This window comes from Oncorhynchus mykiss, chromosome 18 (genome assembly GCF_013265735.2).
Source record: "Oncorhynchus mykiss isolate Arlee chromosome 18, USDA_OmykA_1.1, whole genome shotgun sequence".
NCBI lineage: Eukaryota > Metazoa > Chordata > Actinopteri > Salmoniformes > Salmonidae > Oncorhynchus > Oncorhynchus mykiss.
In genome coordinates this window covers 61665256-61686321 of record NC_048582.1, presented here as the reverse complement: position 1 = coordinate 61686321, position 21066 = coordinate 61665256, and the positions used below count along the sequence as shown (strand labels likewise).

The 21066-nt window shown below is 46.9% G+C and overlaps 1 protein-coding gene across 5 annotated transcripts in view; it reads right to left on the bottom strand.

Annotated features, from left to right (window-relative positions):
- LOC110496663 (protein tyrosine phosphatase type IVA 3) overlaps positions 1-21066 on the bottom strand; it is a 64226-nt gene that overhangs the window by 1896 nt on the left and 41264 nt on the right. The window contains exons 2-6 of one of the 5 annotated variants that reach the window (XM_036953446.1): positions 20742-20840; positions 19411-20012; positions 16395-16487; positions 3605-3735; positions 81-155 (exon numbers count right to left, since the gene is read on the bottom strand). In XM_036953446.1, the coding sequence (XP_036809341.1) occupies positions 81-155; positions 3605-3735; positions 16395-16487; positions 19411-19515 (404 nt within the window). In that variant the 5' untranslated portion in view covers positions 19516-20012; positions 20742-20840. Of the gene's footprint in view, positions 1-80; positions 156-3604; positions 3736-16394; positions 16488-19410; positions 20013-20425; positions 20678-20741; positions 20995-21066 lie in introns of those variants that run through there. The other 4 variants (XM_036953445.1, XM_036953448.1, XM_036953447.1 and 1 more) reach the window with 4 other exon arrangements.

The following is a 21066-nucleotide window of genomic DNA, read 5'->3' as shown; positions in this document are numbered from 1 at the left end:
TAACATGACCGCAGTAGATCAAGAGAGTTTGGCAGAATACAGAAGAACAGTAAGACGGAAAGAGAGTGAGGGATACTCACTGTCTGATAAACTGGATGGCGTCCTCATATTTCATACCACTCTCGATCAGTGCCAACGCCACCAGCACCGGGGCTCTGCCAAGACAGAACATCCACAACAGGCCAGTCAGAAACAATCACATCACTAACTGATATAGAAAGTTGACTTTCTTTCTTAGATTCCTTTCCAGATGGGATGCACAGGGTCCCAAAGCTTCATTCAGGCCCTCCGGCACCAAAATTATCTATTGAAACCAAAATTATTTTAGGCAGGGAACAATAGAGGGGATAGATAGGGGGCGCACTGCAATACCTTACTGTACAGAACAGAATAACCTGTGGCTGTATAGGACAGTGGTGACTCCTGAATACGAGGGCCAGAGTACGGCTGGTGAGTGGTGCCCTTTACTGAAACAGTGAAAGCTTGGGACGTGGGAGGGTGAAGTTGCTCCTAGATGCTGATCTGGGATCAGTTTAGCATTTCCACCACTAATGGTTATGTTTAGGATTGGGGAAGGAGAAGCTAGATCTGTACCCAGATGAAAACTTCCCCCCAGAGTGTGTGGGACATAGAAAGGCAAAGTGTGAGACAATGGCTGTGTGTGAGAGTGTGCTCTCATACACAACCTTCTCAAACAGAGCATCCCCTTACAAGGCACAGACAGAGCTATGTGCTTTCAGCCAGACTAACTTCCACTAACCTGTTGAATCCACAAAAGCTTTAGCTCAACACTGCTTACTAATAGGGTTAAGGGGGCTGGTTCCGCCATAACCTCAGAGTTTTGGGTCTTTTTAATGAGGAGCGGGGATAAAGATGTGTCAGTCTCAGAATAAACCGGGGACACAATATTCTGTGAACGTTTCAAAACAAATCTAATCATGGGCCATTAAGGTTTTTCCTGTTAGACACACACAACCTAAACGTAAGCCTGTAACCCCCTCTTAGTGAGCCTTTGCTCAGAGAAAAAGGGTGCTGAAACAGTCTTTTCCATTTGAAACGTATGAAAATAAATAAGTTGGGCCAAGAAAACATTGGCACCATTTCAAAAGCTGAGGCTAGCTCCTTGGGGAAGGGAGATGTGCGTCAGAGATGGGGTTATACTGCCACCAAACCAGACTGCCAGGGTTATACTGCCCCCAAACCAGACTGCCAGGGTTATACTGCCCCCAAACCAGACTGCCAGGGTTATACTGCCCCCAAACCAGACTGCCAGGGTTATACTGCCTCCAAACCCAGACTGCCAGGGTTATACTGCCTCCAAACCCAGACTGCCAGGGTTATACTGCCTCCAAACCCAGACTGCCAGGGTTATACTGCCTCCAAACCCAGACTGCCAGGGTTATACTGCCTCCAAACCCAGACTGCCAGGGTTATACTGCCCCCAAACCAGACTGCCAGGGTTATACTGCCCCCAAACCAGACTGCCAGGGTTATACTGCCCCCAAACCAGACTGCCAGGGTTATACTGCCTCCAAACCAGACTGCCAGGGTTATACTGCCCCCAAACCCAGACTGCCAGGGTTATACTGCCCCCAAACCCAGACTGCCAGGGTTATACTGCCCCCAAACCAGACTGCCAGGGTTATACTGCCCCCAAACCAGACTGCCAGGGTTATACTGCCCCCAAACCAGACTGCCAGGGTTATACTGCCCCCAAACCAGACTGCCAGGGTTATACTGCCCCCAAACCCAGACTGCCAGGGTTATACTGCCCCCAAACCAGACTGCCAGGGTTATACTGCCTCCAAACCAGACTGCCAGGGTTATACTGCCCCCAAACCAGACTGCCAGGGTTATACTGCCCCCAAACCAGACTGCCAGGGTTATACTGCCCCCAAACCAGACTGCCAGGGTTATACTGCCCCCAAACCAGACTGCCAGGGTTATACTGCCCCCAAACTCAGACTGTCAGGGTTATACTGCCCCCAAACCAGACTGCCAGGGTTATACTGCCTCCAAACCAGACTGCCAGGGTTATACTGCCCCCAAACCAGACTGCCAGGGTTATACTGCCCCCAAACCAGACTGCCAGGGTTATACTGCCCCCAAACCAGACTGCCAGGGTTATACTGCCCCCAAACCCAGACTGCCAGGGTTATACTGCCCCCAAACCAGACCCCCATGTCACTCGGTTTATAACTCTACCCCTACTACATTCTGTTGGACTGTTTGTTTGTGTGTAATAAGAAGAAGAGCAGCAGCCACACTGTGTCTTTACACAAAGTCTGATCAGTATAATACTGTCCTATTGTTCAAAAACATGTCCCAGTGGGGTGGTTGCTAGCTAGAATGGCTCACTTTCTCCCTTCACAGCTTCAAAACGACAGGAGGGAAAGTTAGCCTATCCCTGCTGCAGACAGAGGGGTGGATCCAGGGTCATCTCTAGTTACTGGGCTGCTGGGCTGGGGCCTGATATAAACACTAGATGGAATGGGATGGAACAGCAGATTCAATTATAGGGTATTGGCCCCCGCTCTGCTCCAACTGGGGTCGGGCCTGATCCCAGCTAAAAGGTCATGGAAGGAGCCCAGCGTACGTACAGTGAAGAGGGGACCGCAAAAACAAATGCCTCCTTCCTGTTTCGTCTTCAGACTTCACCCCCGGTGCCTCTAATAATACTGTGGGATTACTGAATTGCTGCAGCACGGGGGCACCAAGGGGTCTGTTTGTGTTGACTTTGGCCCAGTGCTAGGCTAGCTAGCTAGCCAGCCCTCAGAGAGAAGGGGAGACAGGGAGGGGTCTAGACACCGGTCTAGAAGAGGTTGTTCAGTATGATGGGGTGGGCAGCTACGCATTAGCCTGGTCCCATATCTTTTTGTGGTTTCTTGCCAACTCCTTTGGTTATTGTCACACCAGCACACACAGATCTGGGACCAGGCAACCTCATTGTGGCTGTGTAGAGGAAGAGTGGGTACTGGGAAAACTCACGCTGAAGCGCTGAGCTAGAAGTATACTCGCCGCTATTATCTGTCTTACTCAGAAGGCCCCTTTTCTTTCCCCTAGAAATGAACAATGGGTGTGTCCCAAACGGCACCATATATAGTGCTGCCACTTGGGACGCAACCAGAGGTGCCTATCCTATCCTTGAACCTGGAGAGGTGTGGGTCCGGTGAGAATGAGCCTCCCTTGACCCAGGTTTAACCAACTGACTGGCAGATAAACTTGGTAAGCACTGTGCAAAGCTCAGTGACAGTCAACACAACCTCTTTGGATCCAGTTCCGTGTGATACCTTGTTACCCTTAAATCAAAAATGTCCCCTTGATCTGATTATAGGCAATGATATGCATGAATACTCAAACACGGTTGTCCATTCACTACAGAGCATCCTACTGGTCCCCTAATACAAAGTATCAATAATAATAATAATAATAATAATAATAATAATAATAATAATAATAATAATAGCCATTTAGCAGATGCATATACCCAAAGTGACTTACAGTCATGTGTGCATACATTTTAAATATAGGTGGTCCCAGGAAACAAACCCACTATCCTGGTGTTATGAGCACCATGCTCTACCAACTGAGCTGGTCCCCTCACCTGCCCAGTCCAGCCACACAGTGCACAGCTACGCAGCAGCCTGGATCCTCTAGGAAACGGGACCTTAGCAGACTCAGCCAGTCCTCCACCACCTTAGAGGGAGGGGGCGCGCCGTCGTCAAACTGCCAGTCCTGGGGAGGGAGAGAGAGAGATAGACTGCGGCCTTAGGGCTCAGACACACCAATAGCATTTGCTGGCTGAGAGTACTTAGCACCTCTAAACATAATTAGCGCGCTGATTTTACATGTAGAATCTTGTGAAAACGATCGTCAGATTAACACTAGATCTACTTTCGGTGCGATGTGTTCGAGCATTAATGACACGATGCTCCTGGGAAATAGTATGGTTTGGAATCTCATGCATAGCACTTTGGAATGTTGTGTTGACTGTACTTGAAGTGTTCTCTGTTGTCATTTTCTAAGCTTCACAAAGTTGTTTAAAATGAAAGTTCAGGTGACCACAGTGGGGAAAACATTGGTTTGCATGCCACTGCAATGCCAAGCACACTAGGATTGGGCGGTATACCGTATATATACAGTATACCAGGGTATTTGGGATGGTTTTTCAATACCATTGAAACTATTTATTTGAAGTTTTTCAATACATTTTAATATTTGTAGCTATTTTTTAAAGTAAATATCTGCAGTTAACTTGTGTAATTCATTAGGAGATAAAGCAGATTGCGTTCTTCATTTCACCAGGCACATTATGATGCTTACTTAGTTCCCCAGAACAGTTTATCCAGTCACGTGTTTGTTAGTAAGTAGCACAACGTGAGAAAGCGGGAGCAGGTGAGTCCGGCTGTGTATTGACAGGGGTCGCGCGTTTTATGTTGAACGTTTTTGTTTGTTGCTTGAACAGAGTGATCAGGGACGTGCAGCTATAGTTTTCCTTCACAGAAAATGCATTAATGCAACACATTCAGCAGAAAATAGATTCATTTTCATCAGATGACAACAGAAGTGCAATGCTATTTGGCTGGCAGCCAAAGGTAAAATGAGCTTAAAATGAAAAGGCTAACACTACGCATGTCCATCATATTTCTAATGTTTAGGCCTATCATAAACATAATGTAGCCAGCTATATTTCCAATTTTTTTGCTTAAAGTTAATCTTGCATTTTACCTGAGAAATAGGCTGCCTATTAGAAAAGCACTGGAGAACAGTAGCTACAGTACAAATCAGGTAGAGCGCTGTCTGCTCATCTGAAGCACAGAATTAGTATGATGCCGAGCAGAAATTACAATAAGAAGCATTTTAGATCTGTGCTTACAAAGCGCAGCAAGATACACTATATATACACACTATATATACACACAGTGCAATCGGAAAGTATTCAGACCCCTTCACATTTTGTTACGTTACAGCCTTATTCTAAAATTGATGATTTTTTTTTTTTAACACAACAACCCTGCTGAAAAACATACCCACAGCATGATGCTGCCACCACCATGCTTCACCGTACGGATGGTGCCATGTTTCCTCCAGACGTGGTGCTGGAATTCAGGCCCAAGAGTTCAACCTTGTTTCTCATGGTCTGAGAATCTATAGTTGCCTTTTGGAAAATTCCAGACGGGCTGTCATGTGCTTTTTACGGGGTAGTGGCTTCCGTTTGACCACTCTACCATAAAAGTCTGATTGGTGGAATGCTGCAAAAATGGTTTGTCCTTCTGGAAGTTTCTCCCATCATCACATAAGAACTCTGGAGCTCTGTCAGAGTGACCATCGTTTTCTTGGTCACCTCTCTGACCCTTCTCCCCCGATTGCTGAGTTTCGTCAGCTCTAGGAAGAGAGTCTTGGTGGTTCCCAACTTCTTCCATTAAAAAATGATGGAATCCACCGTGTCCTTGGGGACATTCAATGCTGCAGAAATGTTTTGGTACCTTTCCCCAGATCTGTGCCTCGCCACAATCCTGTCTCGGAGCTCTATGGACAATTCCTTCAACCTCATGGCTTGGTTTTTGCTCTGACATGCACTGTCAACTGTGGGACCCTATGTAGACAGTTGTTTGCCTTTCCAAATCGTGTCCAATCAATTTAATTTATCACAGGTGGACTCCAATCAAGTAGTAGAAACATCAAGGACGATCAATTTAAACAGGATGCACCTGAGCTCAATTTCGAATCTCATAGAAAAAGAAGGTCTGAATACTTATGTAAATAAGGTACAGTTGAAGTCGGAAGTTTACATACACTTAGGTTGGAGTCATTAAAAGTTGTTTTCAACCACTCCACAAATTTCTTGTTAACAAACTATAGTTTTGGCAAGTCGGTTAGGAAATCTACCTTGTGTATGACAAGTATTTTTCCAACAATTGTTTACAGACAGATTATTTCACTGTATCACAATTCCAGTGGGTCAGAAGTTTACATACACTAAGTTGACTGTGCCTTAAAATAGCTTGGAAAATTCCAGAAAATGATGTCATGGCTTTAGAAGCTTCTGATAGGCTAATTGACATCATTTGAGTCAATTGGAGGTGTACCTGTGGATATATTTCAAGGCCTACCTTCAAACTCAGTGCCTCTGCTTGATATCATAGGAAAAAATCAATAGAATTCAGCCAAGACCTCCACAAGTAAAAAAAACTTTGTAGACCTCCACAAGTCTGGTTCATCCATGGGAGCAATTTCCAAACGCCTGAAGGTACCACGTTAATCTGTACAAACAATAGTATGCAAGTATAAACACCATGGAACCACGCAGCCATCATACCGCTCAGGAAGGAGATGCGTTCTGTCTCCTAGAGATGAATGTACTTTGCTGCGAAAAGTGCAAATCAATCCCAGAATAACAGCAAAGGACCTTGTGAAGATGCTGGAGGAAACAGCTACAAAGGTATCTATAGCCACAGTAAAACGAGTCCTTTATCGACATAACTTGAAAGGCCGCTCAGTAAGGAAGAAGCCACTGCTCCAAAACCGCCATAAAAAAGTCAGACTTCGGTTTGCAACTGCACATGGGGACAAAGATCGTACTTTTTGGAGAAATGGAGAAAATAGAACTGTTCGGCCATAATGACCATCGTTATGTTTGGAGGAAAAAGGGGGAGGCTTGCAAGCCAAAGAACACCATCCCAACCGTGAAGCACGGGGTGGCAGCATCATGTTGTGGGGGTGCTTTGCTGCAGGAGGGACTGGTGCACTTCACAAAATAGATGGCATCATGAGGATGGAAAATTATGTGGATATATTGAAGCAACATCAAGATATCAGTCAGGAAGTTAAAGCTTGGTTCCAAATGGACAGTGACCCCAAGCATACTTCCAAAGTTGTGGCAAAATGGCTTAAGGACAACAAAGTCAAGGTATTGGAGTTGCCATCACAAAGCCCTCACCTGGAATTTTTACTAGGATGAAATGTCAGAAATTGTGAAAAACTGAGTTTAAATGTATTTGGCTAAGGTGTATGTAAACTTCAACTGTATGTTGAAAAAAATATATACATAAAATTTGCAAAAATGTCTAAAAACCTGTTTTTGTTTTGTCATTTTAGGGTATTTTGTGGAGATTGATGAGGGGGAAAAGTATTCAATCCATTTTAGCATAAGGCTGTAACGTAACAAAATGTGGAAAATGTCAAGGGGTCTGAATACTTTCCGAAGGCACTGAATATGTGCCTGAGTATGTGGACACCCCTTCAAATTAGTGGATTTGGCTATTTCAGTCAAGCCCGTTGCTGACAGGTGTATAAAATCAAGCACACAGCAATGAAATCTCAATAGACAAACATTGGCAGTAGAATGGCCTTACTGAAGAGCTCAGTGACTTTTGACATGGCACAGTCATAGGATGCCACCTTTCCAACAAGTCAGTTTGTCAAATTTCTGCCCTAATAAAGCTGAACCGGACAACTGTAAGTGCTTGTATTTTGAAGTGGAGCAACAACAGCTCAGCCGCGAAGTGGCCACACCAGCTCACAGAACGGGACCGCCAAGTGCTGAAGCGTGTAAAAATCATCGGTCCTCAGTTGCACACAAGCCTAAGATCACCTTGCGCAATGCCAATTGTTGGCTGGAGTGGTGTAAAGGTCCCCAACTCCATGTGGGGGGCCCAACTCCATATTAATGCCCATGATTTTGGAATGAGTATCAGCCACAGTGGTCTGGACCCAGGGCCTGTTGATCTACAGTCACAGTATCAGCCACAGTGGTCTAGCCACAGTGGTCTGGACCCAGGGCCTATTGATCTACAGTCACAGTAGTCTGGACCCAGGGCCTGTTGATCTACAGTCACAGTAGTCTGGACCCAGGGCCTGTTGATCTACAGTCACAGTAGTCTGGACCCAGGGCCTGTTGATCTACAGTCACAGTAGTCTGGACCCAGGGTCTGTTGATCTCCAGGGAGGGCTGGCTGTCTAGGGAGTGTTTAAAAAGTATCACTAACTCATACCTCTCAACAATTGTCCCAAATACAGTTCCAGTCAAACGTTTGGACACACCTACTCATTCCAGGGTTTTTCTTTATGTTTACTATAATCTACATTGTAGAATAATAGTGAAGACATCAAAACTATGAAAAAACACATGGAATCATGTAGTAACCTGAAGTGTTAAACAAATCAAAATATATTTTAGATTTCACATTCTTCAAAGTAGCCACCCTTTGCCTTGACAGCATTGCACACTCTTGGCATTCTCTCAACCAGATTTACCTGGAACAGTCTTGAAGGAGTTCCCACATACGCTGAACACTTGTTGGCTGCTTTTCCTTCACTCTGCAGTCCAACTCATCCCAAACCATCTCAATTGGGTTGAGGTCAGGTGATTGTGGAGGCCAGGTCATCTGATGCAGCACTCCATCACTCTCCTTCTTAGTCAAATAGCCCTTACACAGCCTGGAGGTGTTTTGGGTCTTTGTCCTGTTGAAAACAAATGATAGTCCCACTAAGCGCAAACCAGATGGGATGGCATATCGCTGCAGAACGCTGTGGTAGCCATGCTGGTTAAGTGTGCATTGAATTATAAATAAACCACTGACAGTGTCACCAGCAAAGCTCCCCCACACCATCACACCTCTTCCTCCATGCCTCACGGGTGGGAACCACACATGCGGAGATCATCTGTTCACCTACTCTGCGTCTCACAAAGACACGACGGTTGGAACCAAAAATAGAACATTTCGGATAAGACAAAAAGGACAGATTTCCACCGGTCTAATGTCATTGCTCCTGTTTCTTGGCCCAAGTAAGTATATTCTTCTTAGTGGTGTCCTTTAGTACTGGTTTCTTTGCAGCAATTCGACCATGACGGCCTGATTTACAGTCTCCTATAAACAGTTGATGTTGAGATGTGTCTGATACTTGAACTCTGTGAAGCATTTATTTGGGCTGCAATGTCTGAGGCTGGTAACTCTAATGAACTTATCCTCTGCAGCAGAGCTAACTCTGGGTCTTACTTTCCTGTGGCGGTCCTCATGAGAGCCAGTTTCATCATAGCGATTGATGGTTTTTGCGACTGCACTTGAAGAAACGTTAAAAGTTCTTGATATTTTCCGGATTGACTGACCTTCATGTCTTAAAGTAATGATGGACTGTTGTTTCATATTATGGTGTTGCCATAATATGGACTTGGTCTTTTACAAAATAGGGCTATCTTCTGTAAACCACCCCTTGTCACAACACAACTGATTGGCTCAAACACATTAAGGAATGACATTTCACAAATTAACTTAGGGCACACCTGTTAATTGAAATGCATTCCAGGTGAATACCTCATGAAGCTGGTTGAGAGAATGCCAAGAGTGTGCAAAGCTGTCATCAAGGCAACACTTTGAAAAATCTCAAATATAAAATCTATTTTGATTTTTAAAAAATATTTTTTGGTTACGACATGATTCCATGTGTTATGTCATAAAAAAATTTCTTCACTATTATTCTACAATGTAGAAAATATTAAAACATTAAGAAAAACCCTGGAATGAGCAGGTGTGTCCAAACTTTTGACTGGTACTGTAGGTGTGTCATTTATAGTAAACAGTGTGGAATTACCATAGTAACACCTAACAGAGGAGGGAGTTGGCCTTTCATGAGGAAGCAGAGACCAAGAGCCTCTTACCCCCACAAACACACACACACACACACACAATCCCTACCAGGCAGCTTAGGCGGCAGCCACCACCAAAACAGACCATCTCTCATTTGGGGGTTAGGCTATTTATTTGCCTTGGGCCGTGTCTTACTGTTTTCCTAGGCTTTCTAGCATCAGCTCCTGAAGGCTAAATATTTGCAGCATAGTACATGTTGTAAGCTGCTGCATGATGTTGGCTGAGGTAATATGGGCTCAACAACAGCAGCACTGGCCTACTCCGGAAACGAGGTATGATCACACGCACACTCACCTCGCATGCTGGCACACACACACACAGGCTTCCGTTCCGGTCAACGTGACCTCGGAATGGTTTTTAGAATGTCATAGATACAAGATGACCTGCTCCAATACCATGCTCTCAACACACAGAACACACTGTTCACATTAACTATCCAATTATGAGACCCTAGCTGTGAAATCCTGTAGCCAAGGCAACTCACTGCCTCCAGAGCATCAAATCGCAGTGGAGATATTGAATAAACATACAATTCACTATAACAATTCACCATAATCAATTCCTAGTTAACAGCGATATCCCAAATGAGTTAACCCTTAAAACGTCACATCACCTGTTTCTTCCCTATTACAACAGTTATTCAACCGTTGAAGCAGCCTTTAAGAAGAACAGCCATCCTCCCAGGTCTCCGTCCATGTGAGCGGAGTTCTAGGCAAAACACCCTGCAGGCCAGACAGATAGAGCTATGATAACAGAGTACAGCTCTATCCATCTGTCTGGCCCTAGCTTCATTGTTGTTGTCAATATTTTTGGGGCACTGGACAGCTGATTGCTTAATAGAGTACGAGCCCTTTGACAAGATCTCTCCAGATTTCCCCAATATCCCTATAGAGATAAAGGAGAGGGTGGGAGGTAGCAGAGGTGTCATTCCCATAGGGGGCACGTGCTCCCTCAGATTAGACCTGTTTAAAATCAAAGAAATGTATCTGTAATACTACTAGCCACCTAGCAATTGTATGAAGTTGGCTTTAGCTAGCCCAGCCTACTAGCTACCAAGAAGCCATTTCAGGCTACTAAAACACAGGCTAGTGTTTTGGTACTATATCTCTTGACAAAATGATGAAAATAATCATGGCCTCCAAACCTTCAAGCTGCATACTGGACCCTATTCCAACTAAACTACTGAAAGAGCTGCTTCCTGTGCTTGGCCCTCCTATGTTGAACATAATAAACATCTCTCTATCCACCGGATGTGTCCTAAAGTGGCAGTAATAAAGCCTCTCTTGAAAAAGCCAAACCTTGACCCAGAAAAAAAAATAAATAAATAAAAATAAAAATCGGCCTATATCGAATCTCCCATCCTTCTCAAAAAAAATTGAAAAAGCTGTCACGGCCTTCCAGAAGATAAACAATGTATACAAAACGCTTCAGACTGGTTTTAGACCGCATCAAAGCACTGAGACTGCATTGTGAAGATGGCAAATTACCTTTAAATGGCGTCAGACAGAGGCTCTGCATCTGTCCTTGTGCTCTGCATCTGTCCTCGTGCTCCTAGACCCTAGTGCTGCTTTTGATACCATCGATCACCACATTCTTTTGGAGGGATTGGAAACCCAAATTGGTCTACACGGAAAAGTTCTGGCCTGGTTTAGATCTTATCTGTTGGAAAGATATCAGTTTGTCTCTGTGAATGGTTTGTCCTCTTGACAAATCAACTGTAAATTTCAGTGTTCCTCAAGGTTCCATTTTAGGACCACTATTGTTTTCACTATATATTTTACCTCTTGGTGATGTCATTCGGAAACATAATGTTAACTTTAACTGCTATGCGGATGACACACAGTTGTACATTTCGATGAAACATGGTGAAGCCCCAAAATTGCCCTCGCTGGAAGCCTGTGTTTCAGACATAAGGAAGTGGATAGCTTCAAATGTTCTACTTTTAAACTTGGACAAAACAGAGATACTTGTTGTAGGTCCCAAGAAACAAAGAGATCTTCTGTTGAATCTGATAATTAATCTTGATGGTTGTACAGTCGTCTCAAATAAAACTGAAGGATCTCGACGTTGGACCCTGATCTCTCTTTTGACGAACATATCAAGACTGTTTCAAGGACAGCTTTTTTCCATCTACGTAACATTGCAAAAATCAGAAACTTTCTGTCCAAAAATGATGCAGAAAAATTCATCCATGTTTTTGTTAGGTTGCAGGTTAGACTACTGCAATGCTCTACTTTCCGGCTACCCAGATAAAGCACTAAATAAACTTCAGTTAGTGCTAAATACGGCTGCTAGAATCCTGACTAGAACCAAACAATTTCATCATATTACTCCAGTGCTAGCCTCCCTACACTGGCTTCCTGTCAAGGCAAGGGATGATTTCAAGGTTTTACTGCTAACCTACAAAGCATTACATAGGCTTGCTGCTACCCATCTCTCTGATTTGGCCCGGCCGTACATACCTACACGTAAGCTACGGTCACAAGACGCAGGCCTCCTAACTGTCCCTAGAATTTCTAAACAAACAGCTGGTGGCAGGGCTTTCTCCTATAGAGCTCCATTTTTATGGAATGGTCTGCCTACCCATGTGAGAGACGCAGACTCGGTCTCAACCTTGAAGTCTTTATTGAAGACTCATCTCTTCAGTAGGTCCTATGATTGAGATATTTGTGGGCTATACCTGGCCTTGTCTCAGGATGGTAAGTTGGTGGTTGAAGATATCCCTCTAGTGGTGTGGGGGCTGTGCTTTGGCAAAGTGGGTGGGGTTATATCTTGCCTGTTTGGCTCTGTCCGGGGTATCGTCAGATGGGGCCACAGTGTCTCCCGACCCCTCCTGTCTCAGCCTCCAGTATTTATGATGCAGTAGTTTGTGTCGGGGGGGCTAGGGTCAGCCTGTTATATCTGGAATATTTCTCCTGTCTTATCCGGTGTCCTGTGTGAATTTATGTATGCTCTCTCTAATTCTCTTTCTTTCTCTCCCTCTCTCTCTCTCAGAGGACCTGAGCCCTAGGACCATGCCTCGGGACTACCTGGCATGATGACTCCTTGCTGTCCCCAGTCCACCTGGCCGTGCTGCTGCTCCAGTTTCAACTGTTCTGTCTGCGGCTATGGAACCCTGACCTGTTCACCGGATGTGCTACCTGTCCCAGACCTGCTGTTTTCAACTCTAGAGACAGCAGGAGCGGTCTATTTACATCTATATTTTTCATAGCTGTCTATATACCGCCACAGACCGATGCTGGCACTAAGACCGCACTCAATGAGCTGTATGTGGCCATAAGCAAACAGGAGAACGCTCATCCAGAGGCGGCGCTCCTAGTGGCTGGGACTTTAATGCAGGAAAACTCAAATCAGTTTACCTCATTTCTATCAGCATGTTAAATGTGCAACCAGAGGGGGGATTAAATAAATAAACTCTAGACCACCTTTCCTCCACACAGACGCATACAAAGATCTCCCTCGCCCTCCATTTGGTAAATCTAAACATACTTGTATCCTCCTGATTCCTGCTTACAAGAAAAAACTAAATCAGGAAGCACCAGTGACTAGATCAATAGGAAAGTGGCCAGATGAAGCAGAAGCTAAGCTACAGGACTGTTTTTCTAGCAGGGTAGGGAACAACACATCCGCAACGCTGATCCTCAACACGGGGGCCACTCAGGGCTGCGTGCTCAGTCCCCTCCTGTACTCCCTGTTCACTCATGACTGCATGGCCAGGCACGACTCACCAACACCAACAACAAGTTTGCCGATGACACAACATTGGTAGGCCTGATCACCGATGAGACAGCCTATAGAGAGGAGTTCAGAGACCTGGTCGTGTGGTGCCAGGACAACAACCTCTCCCTCAGCGTAATCAAGACAAAGGAGATGATTGTGGACTACAGGAAAAGGAGGTCCGAGCACACCCCCATTCTCATCAACAAGGCTGTAGTGGAACAGGTTGAGAGCTTCAAGCTCCTTGGTGTCCACATCACCAACAAACTACCATGGCCCAAACACACTAAGACAGTTGTGAAGAGGGCACGACAAAGCCTATTCCGCCTCAGGAGATTGAAAAGATTTGGCATGGTTCCTCAGATCCTCAACAAGGTTCTACAGCTGCACCATCGAGAGCATCCTGCCCGGTGTGGCAACTGCTCGGCCTTCTACCGCAAGGCACTACAGAGGGTAGAACATACGGCCCAGTACATCACTGGGGCCAAGCTGCCTGCCATCCAGGACCTCTATATCAGGCGGTGTCAGAAGAAGGCCTAAAAATTGTCAAAGACTCCACCCACCTTAGTCATGAACGGTTCTCTCTGCTACCGCACGGCAAGCGGTACCGGAGCGCCAAGTCGAGGTCCAAAAGGCTTCTTAACAGCTTCTACCTCCAAGCCATAAGACTCCTGAATAGCTAAGACTCCTGAATACCCAGACCCCTATTTTACACTGCTGCTACTCGCTGTTTATAATCTATGCATAGTCACTTTAACTCTACATGTGCATATTACCTCCAGTGCTCCCACACCGGTACCCCCAGTATATAGCCTCGCTTGTTATTTTACTGCTGCAGTTTAATTATTTGTTACTTTCACTAAAAAGAAAAATGTATACTTATTTGTATTTTTTTTCTTAACTTCTTAAAGCATTGTTGGTTAAGGGCTTGTAAGTAAGCATTTCACTGTTGTATTCGGCACATGTGACAAATACAATTTGATTTGAATCTTACCCTGGAGGCAGAACTGGGCGTTAGATGGGCCAACTGCAAAGTCAATATTGGCTCTATCATAAAAATTAATGACAACAGAATTGTGCTTTTTTTTTAATCTTAATTTAAAGTTAGGGTTAGGCATTAGGGTTAGCAGTGTGGTTAGGGTTAGGCATTAGGGTTAGCAGTGTGGTTAGGGTTAGGCATTAGGGTTAGCAGTGTGGTTAGGGTTAGGCATTAGGGTTAGCAGTGTGGTTAGGGTTAGGCATTAGGGTTAGCAGTGTGGTTAGGGTTAGGCATTAGGGTTAGCAGTGTGGTTAGGGTTAGGCATTAGGGTTAGCAGTGTGGTTAGGGTTAGGCATTAGGGTTAGCAGTGTGGTTAGGGTTAGGCATTAGGGTTAGCGGTGTGGTTAGGGTTAGGCATTAGGGTTAGCAGTGTGGTTAGGGTTAGGCATTAGGGTTAGCAGTGTGGTTAGGGTTAGGCATTAGGGTTAGCAGTGTGGTTAGGGTTAAGCATTAGGGTTAGCAGTGTGGTTAGGGTTAGGCATTAGGGTTAGCAGTGTGGTTAGGGTTAGGCATTAGGGTTAGCAGTGTGGTTAGGGTTAGGCATTAGGGTTAGCAGTGTGGTTAGGGTTAGGCATTAGGGTTAGCAGTGTGGTTAGGGTTAGGCATTAGGGTTAGCAGTGTGGTTAGGGTTAGGCATTAGGGTTAGCAGTGTGGTTAGGGTTAGGCATTAGGGTTAGCAGTGTGGTTAGGGTTAGGCATTAGGGTTAGCAGTGTGGTTAGGGTTAGGCATTAGGGTTAGCGGTGTGGTTAGGGTTAGGCATTAGGGTTAGCAGTGTGGTTAGGGTTAGGCATTAGGGTTAGCAGTGTGGTTAGGGTTAGGCATTAGGGTTAGCGGTGTGGTTAGGGTTAGGCATTAGGGTTAGCAGTGTGGTTAGGGTTAGGCATTAGGGTTAGCAGTGTGGTTAAGGTTAGAATCAGATTGTATGACTTTGTGGCTGTGCCAGCTAGTGACCACTCTGCAGAGCTGCAGGGAAAAAACGGTTTCAGGTTTTCGAAAAATTTGAAATTCTCCAACTTCAGGACAGGGGGCCTAGCCCCACTCCAGACATCCCCCCCAGCCGTCCTCACGTACTTTGTGCCCCCTCAGATTTTTGGGGTGCATGACGCCCCCGAGACAAAGGCTACCCCCTCCCAGGCATTCACTTCTGTTTTTCTGGATGCTGGAGAGCTATTGCCAATTGCCATGATCCTTAATGTTTTCCACGGTTCTGGCAGAAAGCTAAGTATTTCCTTCACGTAAACAAAAATCCAGGGTCTTGTGTTTACTTATCCTCATCCCCAGGCTATTGCGCATGGCGCATATAAGACTGGGATATCAACGATTAAAAGTTGGCCTTAGTGGGAGTGACCATATAATTCAATGGGGGTGACCTACTGAGTAAAGTATTTGTCATCATTGTGTGTTGTGGGAGATAAAGCCAATATCTTTCAGTATTGGGCTAACAAAGGCCCAGTTTGACACATTGGACCACCAGACTCTTCTCCCATTTGGGTGGAAGTGTCTGGCAACAAGATTAGTGCTTACGTAACTGGAGAGAGAGAAAAAAATGGAGATGTGGAGGCCGTGTGGAGTAACCAGGCTCTGCAGCTGCCATGGCAACGATGGAACGTTGACGTATGGGTAATCAGAAACAGTGTCTTCGAGTTCAGATACAGATACTGGTCCGAGTTGTGTGTTTAGGGGTGACCCAGATGAGTCTTCGAAGGGGTATTGGCTGTTATCAGGATGTTGGGTGTATATCAGTACTTATGTATGTGTGCCTGTGTTTACGTGCATATAAGGACCGGGTGTGCTCCAGGAATTTGCCCCCCCCCCCCCCCCGCCCATCTACCTCAGACCCCACTGAACACAGAGCAGTTTGTTTGATAACACTCTGCCCCCTCCTTCCCTCCCTCGTCCCTCGTCGTGTCTTTCGGGGGAATCTGAGACACTCCCCTCTACTCTTCACAGGGAAATGTGAGGGACATGTGACACTGTGGGCTGTACTCACCACCACGGTGATGCCGTCCTTCTCCAACGGAGCCTTGTCATAGGTGACCTCACACACTCTCACCACCGTCGTGGCTCCGTACTTCTTAAGGTCCTAAGGGGGGAGGGGTGGGGGCAAGTTAGGTTCAAAGTAACTCACACTGTGTGTGTGTGAGGAGGGAGGGGACAAGTTAGATGAAAAGTAACTCGCACTGTGTGTGTGTGAGGAGGGAGGGGACAAGTTAGGTTAAAAGTAACTCACACTGTGTGTGTGTGAGGAGGGAGGGGACAAGTTAGGTTAAAAGTAACTCGCACTGTGTGTGTGTGAGGAGGGAGGGGACAAGTTAGGTTAAAAGTAACTCGCACTGTGTGTGTGTGAGGAGGGAGGGGACAAGTTAGGTTAAAAGTAACTCGCACTGTGTGTGTGTGAGGAGGGAGGGGACAAGTTAGATGAAAAGTAACTCACACTGTGTGTGTGTGAGGAGGGAGGGGACAAGTTAGATGAAAAGTAACTCACACTGTGTGTGTGTGAGGAGGGAGGGGACAAGTTAGGTTAAAAGTAACTCGCACTGTGTGTGTGTGAGGAGGGAGGGGACAAGTTAGGTTAAAAGTAACTCGCACTGTGTGTGTGTGAGGAGGGAGGGGACAAGTTAGATGAAAAGTAACTCACACTGTGTGTGTGTGAGGAGGGAGGGGACAAGTTAGATGAAAAGTAACTCACACTGTGTGTGTGTGAGGAGGGAGGGGACAAGTTAGGTTAAAAGTAACTCGCACTGTGTGTGTGTGAGGAGGGAGGGGACAAGTTAGATGAAAAGTAACTCACACTGTGTGTGTGTGAGGAGGGAGGGGACAAGTTAGATGAAAAGTAACTCACACTGTGTGTGTGTGTGGGGAGGGAGGGGACAAGTTAGGTTAAAAGTAACTCACACTGTGTGTGTGTGTGTGTGTGTGTGTGTGTGTGTGTGTGTGTGTGTGTGTGTGTGTGTGAGGAGGGGAGGTACACGTATGTATACAAATAGAGCCAATATGTCTGCATGCACATGTTCATATGGTAGAACAGGAGTAAACAAACAGGAGTCTGATTGAGTTATTTTTAAGGGTTCTGCCTGTGTCTGTCCGTCCGCCTGTCTGCCTGTGCCTGTCCTTCCGCCGCGGTACACTTTGAGAGCGCACCTGTGTCTGTCCGCGGTACACTGTGAGAGGGCACCTGTGTCTGTCCGTGGTACACTGTGAGAGGGCACCTGTGTCTGTCCGCGGTACACTGTGAGAGCGCACCTGTGTCTGTCCGCGGTACACTGTGAGAGTGCACCTGTGTCTGTCCGCGGTACACTGTGAGAGCGCACCTGTGTCTGTCCGCGGTACACTGTGAGAGGGCACCTGTGTCTGTCCGCGGTACACTGTGAGAGGGCACCTGTGTCTGTCCGCGGTACACTGTGAGAGGGCACCTGTGTCTGTCCGCGGTACACTGTGAGAGGGCACCTGTGTCTGTCCGCGGTACACTGTGAGAGCGCACCTGTGTCTGTCCGCGGTACACTGTGAGAGGGCACCTGTGTCTGTCCGCGGTACACTGTGAGAAGGCACCTGTGTCTGTCCGCGGTACACTGTGAGAGGGCACCTGTGTCTGTCCGCGGTACACTGGGAGAGGGCACCTGTGTCTGTCCGCGGTACACTGTGAGAAGGCACCTGTGTCTGTCCGCGGTACACTGTGAGAGGGCACCTGTGTCTGTCCGCGGTACACTGGGAGAGGGCACCTGTGTCTGTCCGCGGTACACTGTGAGAGGGCACCTGTGTCTGTCCGCGGTACACTGTGAGAGGGCACCTGTGTCTGTCCGCGGTACACTGTGAGAGCGCACCTGTGTCTGTCCGCGGTACACTGTGAGAGCGCACCTGTGTCTGTCCGCGGTACACTGTGAGAGGGCACCTGTGTCTGTCCACGGTACAAGGTGAGAGGGCACCTGTGTCTGTCCGCGGTACACTGTGAGAGGGCACCTGTGTCTGTCCGCGGTACACTGTGAGAGGGCACCTGTGTCTGTCCGCGGTACACTGTGAGAGGGCACCTGTGGCCCACGTTGTTCTGAGAAGTGTAGCGGTAGTTCTGCTATTGTCTGACCGTGCGGCACGCTCCTCTCACCGCAAGGTGTCCGAAGGTTGCACCAGGACACCATAGAAACGGAGGCTTTGTGAAATCAGGAGCCTGTTGTTATCATCCCTCTGTACTGTTTTATCAGTGTAGAAGCAGTGTGGGGAGAGAGAGAGAACAGGGAGCGAGAGAGAGAGAACAGGGAGCGAGAGAGAGAGAACAGGGAGCGAGAGAGAGAGAACAGGGAGCAAGAGAACAGGGAGCGAGAGAGAGAGAGAACAGGGAGCGAGAGAGAGAGAGAACAGGGAGCGAGAGAGAGAGAGAACAGGGAGCGAGAGAGAGAGAGAACAGGGAGCGAGAGAGAGAGAACAGGGAGCGAGAGAGAGAGAGAACAGGGAGCGAGAGAGAGAGAGAACAGGGAGCGAGAGAGAGAGAGAACAGGGAGCGAGAGAGAGAGAGAACAGGGAGCGAGAGAGAGAGAACAGGGAGCGAGAGAGAGAGAACAGGGAGCGAGAGAGAGAGAACAGGGAGCGAGAGAGAGAGAACAGGGAGCGAGAGAGAGAGAACAGGGAGCGAGAGAGAGAGAACAGGGAGCGAGAAGAGAGAACAGGGAGCGAGAGAGAGAGAACAGGGAGCGAGAGAGAGAGAACAGGGAGCGAGAGAGAGAGAACAGGGAGCGAGAGAGAGAGAACAGGGAACAAGAGAGAGAACAGGGAGCGAGAACAGGGAGCGAGAACAGGGAGCGAGAACAGGGAGCGAGAACAGGGAGCGAGATCGAGAACAGAGAGAGATCGAGAACAGAGAGATCGAGAACAGAGAGAGAGAGAGAACAGAGAGAGAGAGAGAACAGAGAGAGAGAGAGAACAGGGAGAGAGAGAACAAAGAGGGAAGATGAGAGAGAGATAAAGGTGAGAAAAGAACCAGGGAGAAAGAGAGGGTTGGATAGAGCAGTCCTCACCTCGATGAAGCTGTTCAGGGTGGAGTTGGTGGGGTTGTGCGTGATGAGTAGTCGCATGTTCTTGTAGCACACCTCGGCAGGCGCCGGACGGTTCATACGGGCCATGTTGACAACCGTTACCCAGCTGGGGGTGCGAATGCAACACGGACAGGGACGCACAGGGGACACAAAGTGGTGGACCACGGACGCCACGGTAACTGGTGGGCTGAACTCCTCCGAAAACTCCTCTTCAATCCTCTTCTCAGTCCTTTCCCTCCTTTGAAAAGATCCGCCCTCGGGTTGGTCGATCCTCTGGGGTCACTGTGGTTGGTTTAGATGAGGAAGAGCATAGCCATGGGCTTGGGGCTTTCACTGAAGAGTAGTGGAATAGTTAGTCCAATCACCCCATTAGAGTTCCTGAGAGAGGGTCTTACGGTGAGAGATCTAAGGGGGTGGAGAGTCCTGGGAGGCAGGGAGCCCTTCAGTGCAGGTTAGTAGGCTGAGAAGGCAAAGCAGTGGGCATCCTCCCCTGGATCAGTCTATGCTCTGGGATGTTGCGCGTGGCAGTAGTCTCCAGTCTTCTGCAAGAACGCCATCAAAAGCACAGCGCCAAGGATGTAAAACTGTGTGAAAGGGGAAGGGGCAAAGGAAGACAGAAGAGAGTTATCGCTGACAAATCTGAGACATTGGCTGCCTCCCGGTGAAGGACAATGGTGTTTCCCTGCTTTCTCTCATTCCCCCAACTAGCACTATGTAAATATACTGATTGATGATGTGCAACATCAAATAATGGTCTAATGTTTCAATGAGCAACAAGGGCATTCATTTCACCTCCAGTCACTGTTTTTATTTCCCTAACTAATTTGATACATTAGATATGCTGGAAAGCAACATAACAAGCATGCCAATTATTTAAAAAAATATCACATAAAACTGACTTTATCATCTGCTCTACCAACTACAATATTTTTTGATATATACAATCAAAAAAAGACGACAACCCCCCCCCCTCCCCACCCACCCACAAAAGGCGCACCTTTGTTCACTCCGGCGAGTTAAAACTCCCGGTGTGAACAAAACACAATACTAGTCCACATCATAGCCATATATTTAGAACAATATGGCTCTGGTCCACATCCACAAAATCTTCCAACTGCTCCTCGAATAATGGATAGGACACAGACAGACCAAACAGCTTTCAGTGTGTACAGGGTCGATAATAAACCCTACATAACCCTCGAAGAACAAGCGCACGCTGATTATAAATGAGAAGAGACCTATGTGGCCAAACGAGTTTATGCGCCCGTCTCTACCTCTCTCTCGTTGCTCTATCCCCTCCCCGTGCCGCTTACCTTACGCAGCTCCCTGATCGGAATCCTGTTGTTCCCAAGAGAATAAGAGGAGGTAAACAGTCTCTACAGCCGACACCAAAATGCCTTTTTTCTCAGACTCTGTTGAGACAGTTCAGACTTGTTTTATGGCACGTAGTACACTGTCGCCTACTCCGCTACACGCCATCGGTCTGCAACTCCTATCACAGCAAAGCAGACACAGCCTCCTCTACCCATACGAGAGGGAGGGAGAGCCACCCCCAACTATATATTCCATCCCATTTTCATGATTCAGTTCTCATCTCAGTATTGGTAAATATATCCAATGCAAAACCGCCAAAAAGTT